General features: G+C 33.3%; 1 protein-coding gene and 1 non-coding gene across 2 annotated transcripts; both read right to left on the bottom strand.

Moving 5' to 3' along the window:
• Nucleotides 1-359: 359 nt before the first annotated feature.
• Nucleotides 360-523, bottom strand: LOC131854397 (U1 spliceosomal RNA). The gene has a single exon (XR_009358049.1). It is a non-coding gene; the product is annotated as a U1 spliceosomal RNA (small nuclear RNA).
• A 443-nt stretch (nt 524-966) lies between these two features.
• LOC131854388 (uncharacterized) lies at nt 967-7,425 on the bottom strand (the record flags this gene model as incomplete). Its single annotated transcript, XM_059205504.1, has 5 exons — nt 967-1,175; nt 2,354-2,493; nt 3,965-4,060; nt 5,873-6,028; nt 7,333-7,425. Coding segments are annotated over 5 exons (681 nt in total), but the record flags the coding sequence as incomplete, so codon positions are not given.
• Between the last annotated feature and the right edge of the window lie 1,177 nt (nt 7,426-8,602).

The raw sequence follows: 8,602 nt of genomic DNA, 5'->3' as shown, positions 1-8,602 counted from the left end.
ACCTCGCCCGATGTACTATTATTACTATTCAAACATGATTATTTAAAAGCTTTGCTTAAATTTAAGTTTATTTGTATTATATTGAAAATGAAATCAAGTCTTTGTATATTTCATACAATTTTACAACGTTCCTACAATGACTTAAAAACTTATCTAAAGTTCATGATAGCGCGATGTTCTACTACTATTCAATCATAACTATGACTTTAAAAATGCTTAAATTTAAGTTTATTTATTTATATTCCATTGGAAATGAAATCAAAAGTTCTTGTTATTTCGTACATTTTTACAACATTGTGGTACAATGACTTAGTGACAGTCACTTAACATTTAACGATATTCATAAATTTATTTATTGGAAGGACAGCGCAGAACGCATGTCCAACTACCAAAAATTACACGTACGACGAACCCCAGTTTGGGATGGTCACAAACTAGCTAATTCCAACCTCAGTGCAATGGTTGGAGCCAGTCCGGGGCAACCGCCTTCGTGATCACGGTACACCCTACGCAAGGTTAGTATGCCCGTACTGGCCTTGCGTGGCCTTATGTAGTCTCGCGCGGAAATCTTAATACCGCGTTTTAATTATTTATATAGTGACATCTATTGACACAATTCGGAATTTTTGATTAGGGTTACTAGTACTAAAAATTGTTTATGAGAAAAATGTTTATACATTGAAATAAGTATTGTGTTAAAAATAATTGCGTAATAATATTATGATTACTTATAAAAAGGTAGAATGCAAAAAAATCTTCCAGAAACATGAAAGGTACATTATCACTTCAGCAAATAATAGACTGTTTTTTATTTTTAATAAATGATAGATAACTATAGTCGTTGATCAAATAGCCACTAAACCTAAGTTTTAAATGTGTTCAAAAGAGATCTGCTATCTAGTTACCTAATAAAAAACTTGTTGTTTTTTTTCGAATTAGAACAAATGTTTTTCATGAAATATTTATTAGTTTTTTTTATTTATACAGATTTTGAATATCGTTTCTTCTTAGTGTTTTCTTTTAACAATATCTTAGAATCGCTAAATGCTCGTCGTATAGATGTCGTTGGCTGACGATTGGTTATGTTTGTATCTGATTGCAGAGAGGACAACGGGCGGTTTAGATAATATCCATACGGTCCCATTTCACGACGTTGCCATGGGCTGGTTGTGATCCTAGAAAAAAAATAATGTTATTATATTTTTCTGCAAATTATAATCTTAAATACTAATATACGTGATGCTTCTAATTTATGCTAAAATTTATTCAATTAGAAATTAATAGTAATAGGTTAGCTTCAGAAGTTATCAGATAAGTAGTGTTTGGAAAATATTATACGATCAGTTTCTATTTATAAATGTAAAGTATTTGTATATTAGGTATCATTTTATTGATAGTGTAATAAAGCCTAATATTAAGGTTATATTAAAGTATGTACTCTAAAAGTTATGGAACAGATTAAACAATATTTTCTACTTTATAATATATAGATTTCTTATAGATATTTATATATGTAATATAAAATTTATTTTACAGAAATTAATCTAAATAGCAAAGAACTAGTGCTATTTTGTTTAGTTGCTACAATATCTCCGTTTTGTTTGCCTTTTAAGTGGCAACGAAGATAGAACTTCTCTATCCTTATGTGCCAATGCATGCTTGATCAAGCTGTTATAGATTACACAGTCCATGTATTTTTACGTAGCAATAATGTATCTGTGGTCGTTTACGTTCCGTTACACTTAGCGGAGTTGTAAAACTTAGAAAATTCATTTTATTTATAATATGATTTAATGACGATCCGTTTACATTATTTATATTTTAATAAGAAATTAATTGTTAACGTGGGTTGTAATTCAGATTAGGTGCAGCAAAATGTGAATTTGAAATCTTGAGTTTGTTAGAACGTCGACTATTGACAATATAGGTATTTGTGGAGCCAATTATTGTTATATATAAAATAATATCAAATTTTTTGTTTCGGCGGTCTAGCGGTTTCTATATTTCCGGTGGTTCGTTCCTCGCACGATATAAACATTTGTATTCATGAGTATGATTCTTTGTTTTATATATAATTTTATAAAATGTATTTTGTACACGTATACATCAATGATTATTATAGATTTATTTTATTAGAAATGCACTAAGCTCAAGGCTAGTGTCGCAGAAATTAGAAACTTCAATTTAATACTGGCTCCAGTTCAACTAGGTACAAAACTTACCAATATCAGAAAATAATTTATAAAGAACATGTACATTTCTATTAGTTGTTTAATACACATAAAACAAGCTTTGCTTAGCTTGGTACTAGATGGTGCTTTTGAATCGTCCTGAGTTATTATTGTTATCTAACCATATCATAAGCGGCGGTACGTCTGGCCTGGGCCTGGTGTGGATGTAAACAGCCAGCGGTGCCACACCACACATCCAAATCAGCCATTGCTGCATTATCTTTTTACCATCACCATCTTTCTCTGACATCAATTCGTCTTCCTAAGGAAAAAGCGTTGATTATCAGTTCTATTCTTATTATTTTTATACATCAACAGCCTTGGTCTAGTGGTTTAGCATACAGCTTTTCTACCGATGGTCGCGGGTTCGATTTCTCGCAGGGTCAAACATTTGTATTAATGAGTATGAATGTTTGTATCGGTCTGGGTGTTTTCTATGTATATTATGTATGTATTTACAAAAAATATCTAAGTATTTATATCAGTTATTCATAATACAAAGTTCTTAAATAGGGACTAGATGGCACTGTGTGAATTGTTCAGGGATAGATATTATTAATATTAAGGATGGTAAGGAAACATGGATTGCCTGATAACAGGCGATGGGCGATACTAGGCTAATGCTTCTGGGATTTCAGACGCTTGCAACATCTAAAGCTGATGTTTCACCTGCAGATCTTAAATTGGGACCGTAAGTCCCCAGTAATATTCATCCGTTGATATACAAAACAAATGCACATTGTTGCTTCAATTTATATAGCAAGAATATAAAATAAATCTAAGTGTACTCATTGACCGATTTGTTGTGGAACAATAAACACTTAAACAAACTTAATATTTCTTACGGCATTCCTCTCAAGAACAGAGTAACAGTACAGTGTTGCCATTACATGTTTAAAACTTAAACACAATTATTGCCAGTCTTTATTATAATTATCATAATTAAAAAAAATAACATTTATCTATTTTATTCTAAATCTAGGTGTATCGAATGGAGACACTGGTCTTCATAGTTAAGGAAGCTAACAAAATTGAAGGAGGAGGTTAGGCAATTTCTAGATTATTGTGTACTAGCTACCCACCCCGGCTTCGCACGGGTGTACATGTATTATATATATAAACCTTCCTCTTGAATCACTTTATCTATTTAAAAAACCACTTCAAAATCCGTTACCTAGTTTTAAAGATTTAAGCATACATAGGGACGGACAGACAGCGACAGCGACTTTGTTTTATAATATGTAATAATGAAGTTTGTTAGTTTACATAGAACTTTTAGTACACGAACTGCGTACTAGATGTCGCTGTGTTAAAAGTAGACGGCGATATTGTTTCGTTTTGTTACGTGTATATGTGTAATCCCTTTTTTAAAAATAAATTTTCGTATCCGTCAGGCAGGAGTTAGCCTTCAGCCGCTCCATAAGTCCTTCCGCGGGTTTGGAGTGCCATCTGTACTCGCCCCCTAACGTCCGGTGAAGCTGTGAAGGCCAGCTGCGGCCAACAGCATTAGAGTAGTCCGAAAAAAAAGAAATAAATTTAGTTCAGTAATCTTACACTGGTTGTTTAATTTATTTATCAGCAGAGGACGCTGTGGTAGTCCATACTTTAGTGTTAGGTTGTACAGATCTTTGGTCTAATACCTCAAATATATAAATTAAAATCTGTAATAATACTTCTTCAGTACAGCCAATGCTCGAGAATTTATAATAGATACTAAATTTTGTGTAACTTACGTCCTCATAACAATATTCGACTAGCAATTTTATCACCTTCACCAACACTACCCAGAAGTGGAGACTGTATATCACCATCCAGATGAAGAGTAGGTTCTGAAACATTAGTTCACTATTAAAAACTGGAAGAGCAAAATTTTTTTGTTGATGATGGCAAGTAATAGAAGTATCACAGTCTTATTTATAGTGCTGTTCGTATATATAGGCGATGCTTCATTTATTCATTTACCACCAGATTGACCGACAACTGAGTTTGTTGTCATGTCAGTTGTTTAGCACACCGCTTTACTTTCGATAGTCGCGGGTTCGATTCCACGCACGAAACAACATTTGTATTAATTACTATAATTGTATCGGTCTGGGTGTTTTCTATGTATATCATATATGTATATATTTCCAAAAAAATGTATCTATATTTATATCAGTTGGTTGGTACCCATAACATAAATTCTTATGAGACGCAAAGAAATGGAAGTGTACCGAGTATTAGCACAACTACAACTGTAGACAAAACATAAGTTTTGCTTAGATTGGTGCTAGGTGGCGCTGTGTGAATTGTCCTGATTTGTTGTATATATTATTGTATTTTTATATAAAAATAAAAGTAGCACTAAAATAATGTTCGCACTGAGCCATTGATATGGAAATAGTGTCCGCAAATATTATAGCTTCTTAGCAATTCTTGCTTAATGTACACTGCTGTATCTTCACATAGCTCGACATTGCTTCAGTATTACATGACGTAGCTTGGCTTCGCTTAGTATTGCATGGCATGAATTGATTTATTTTCATTACAAATTTCTTTATAAACTTCTACTGGAAATTTTATAGAGAAAACAATAGCTTTTACTGGTTAATAAGTACTCGTATATATAAATTTACTTATTTGTAGTAAATAAACTGGAAAAGACCAGTAACGCTTTATCTTTTGCTTTACGCTTATTTTAACTATGTATTTAGTGTAGGGACAATGTTCTGGTGCAATACACTTGCGTCTGAGCGCAACCGATGGCGACAGCTGGTCGACAAGATCGTGTAGAGTCGCAATCCTGGGCAGTGAGGGAATGATCAAGAAGAAATGTTATAGTTATCAAAAAAGGGATGGATGGATTTTGTGGCAGATGATATGGCAGTGAGGCAAGAGTGACTCCCCTGAATTACCTCCCCATTACCTCCAATAGAATACGGCGTGAAAGGGAGTGAATAAAGATATGACTGCGAACAGGGATGAATGGAAGAGAAAAACATTACGCGGACAAATAAGTTGGATAAAGAAGAACCAGAAGGTGATATATAATAGTGAGGCAAGAATGACTCGCCTGAAGCATTACCTCCGAATATACCATGAAAGGGAGTGAATAACGGAATAACTGCGAACAGGGATGACTGGAAGAGAAAAACATTACGTCGACCACAAATAAATGGGGTAAGGAAGAAGTAGATGGTGATATGTTATGATGAGGCAAGAATGACTTCCCTGAAGCTTTACCTCCAAAGGATACGGCATGAAAGGGAGTGAATAACGAGATGACTGGGAAAAGGGATGACTGGAAGAGAAAAACATTACGTCGACCACAAATAAATGGGGTAAGGAAGAAGTAGATGGTGATATGTTATGATGAGGCAAGAATGACTTCCCTGAAGCTTTATCTCCAAGAGGTTACGGCATGAAATGGAGTGAATAACGAGATGACTGCGAACAGGAATGAATGGAAGAGAAATATATTACGCCGACAAATAAGTGGGATAAGAAAAAAGATGGTGATATGTAATAGATATATATATCTCCTAGAGGATATGGCATGGAGTGAATAACGAGATGACTGCGAACAGGAATGAATGGAAGAGAATAACGAAAGGATAAGGAAAAAGTAGATGATATATATATGTAAGGTAAGAATAACTCGCCTGCAGCATGACCTCCCAGAGTGGAACCCGCCGGAACAAGAATCGTCGAAACAGTGCTGTGAGAAGTCGGTGGGCCAGCGATGCCGCTCCTATTGCCCACAGAAGAGTTGGTACCGTCGATAGTACGCCTTCCCCGCATTTCGATGATTCAATCAACTGTGAAATGTAGATTTATTAAATTCTTGTAGATTTAATAAATGTAGATATATTAGTTCTTCACAATTGGATCTATATACCGAACTGGACGGTAGGGAAAAAAAAATAAAATTAGAATGAAAAATTTGACGTTCATAAGCGGCTAAAATGTCCTACATGAATAAATGATTTTTGAATTTGAATTTGAAATGAAATATATTCTTTATTGCACTTTTAAATACAGTTCTGAACTTAAATATATACAGAGTGAGCAAAGTTGGACTTATCTCTAAAAGAGATCTTTACCAGTCAACCCAACAATGAGGCATAGCTAGTAGAGAGTAGGTAACACCTGTGCAATTAACAATATTCTGTTGAAATGTCCAAAAGTTGAAAAAAATAAAACATTTAAAATATTGATAGATAAAATGTTTGCCCTTTAAGCAGTTAGCCAAACATAAGCGATAGATATATAAAGAAATTATAATAGCTGAAACGTGCAACTTCGTCTGCATTATACTTACTTCATATTTCATCCAATTTACAGAGCATCTTTTATAAGTTATTGCCTATATGTCATTCTGATGTATAAGGTGTATTACTGTGAAGTTTTATCAAAATCCTTTCAGTAGTTTTTGCAAAAACTTAAAAAATCTTTCGCGTTTCTAATATTAATAAGATATATAAACTGTTATTATCGTTAAAGGCACAATCACAAGCGACAGTATAAAAAAATAAAAATACCCCTAAATACAGGGTCAGTGAGATTATTTCGAGTAATGAGGATTAGTGACCCCATTACGAATTACGATCAATATTATTATATATATAAAACTGATAGATAAAACTTTTATTTGCGTTAAAAGGTACACACACAAGTTACTGTAATATAAAAAAAAACAGTAAATATACAATTGCATTGGTTACCATTAGTCATACAAGGGAATCATAAAAGGGAGCATCTCAGTGTATTATTTGCTCGAGCAGTAAACAAAAGATTTTCAGGTATAAAAGTAAATACATCAAAATTGAAATGACAAAGTTTTTGTTTGTCTGTCTGTTCCTGCTAATAATTCCTGTAACGGCTGAACCGATTTTGGGACTAGCACTCGCTGATACCTAATAGTATAAAGGGTAACTTAGGCTACTTTTATGTTAGAAAATTTATTTATGTTAATAAAACAGTTGATTTTCATGCGGACAAATGGCGGTTAAGAGTTAATACAAAAAAGTTGACGTTCATAAGCGGCTAAAATGTCCAAAATAATTTTTTATTTAATTTGAATTGTAGAGAATTTTCCTCGGCTAGTTCTTTGTTACCTTACCTCGTAGACTCCAGAATGTAAATAAATCCATATAGAGTCTTGCCACATTACAAAAATACGTATAAATGTTGTTAAATGAATTACATTTGGATGTAATAATTAAAATTCTAATATAAATGTGTGTTTCATAATTGATTTCTATGAAAACATCGTCGGCATATTTCGATCATGTTCTGACATGTTGTCATTGTAACATTGACAAAATGTCATTTTTTCAGTGTCTCAAGGTACAGTTGTTGATTTTTTAAACTACAGTCATTTGAATAACAAATAACTACTCTAATTAAAGTAGGTATTTTTACCAGGTTATTCAGAACAGATATTTTTTTCTTTTTTTTCGGACTACTCTAAAGCTGTTGGCCGCAGCTGGCCTTTACAGCTTCACCGGACGATAGGGGGCGAGAGCAGATGGCACTCCAAACCAAAGGAAGGACTTATGGAGCGGCTGAAGGCCAACACCCGCCTGACGGATACGACTTTAGTCTGAGGGCACCAAGTCTATTTTCTGAATGTTTGCTACTACGTAACACAAGGATTTATGAAATAAGTTGTACAATAAACAATTTCTTCCAGTCAACATTTGAACTGAGAGGTATACAAGGAACTGCATTAAATGAAATAACAGTGTACAGATATATGTTTTAGGTAAATAATTTAGTGGCTACATAAAAACCCAATATTGTATTGATTTTTTCTTGTTATTTCTTCCAGTCAACATTTGAATGATCAATACTATATATCCGAGGTATAGCCGCTCCAGAAGTTGTTTTAACTGCATAGTAGTTCAAAAATATAGTTCTCCACATCTAAATAGCTACAGTGCTACAGATATATGTTTTAGGTAAATAATTTAGTGGCTACATTAAAAACCTTAATCTGAATATTGTATTGATTTTTTCTTGTTAAGATTTCTTAAATTTAATATTACTTAGGTAAGTTCAATTTTGTTATAATACAGTTAGAATATATTTGGTAGCAACCATCATTATTTTTTTTCAATAAATTTAATATTACTTAGGTAAGTTCAATTTTGTTATAATACAGTTAGAAATATTTTAATTTTTAATCCCAAATTATGTCTCTATCCTAGTATCAATACTATATATCCGTCATTCTGGAGTTATCCTTCAGCCGCTCCAGAAGTCCTTCCGCGGGCTTGGGGTGCCACCTGCACTCGGTTCATCTTCGTGTTCGAAGAAGCTGTAAATACCATATGCGGCGAGAAGCATGGGAATAGTTCAAAAATATAGCTCTCTCCACATTTATTATT

This window comes from Achroia grisella, unplaced genomic scaffold (genome assembly GCF_030625045.1).
Source record: "Achroia grisella isolate CSIRO2021 unplaced genomic scaffold, CSIRO_AGI_Agris_v1 utg980, whole genome shotgun sequence".
Lineage (NCBI taxonomy): Eukaryota > Metazoa > Arthropoda > Insecta > Lepidoptera > Pyralidae > Achroia > Achroia grisella.
The sequence above is the reverse complement of the archived record's forward strand: the minus strand, read 5'-3'. Positions and strand labels throughout refer to the sequence as shown.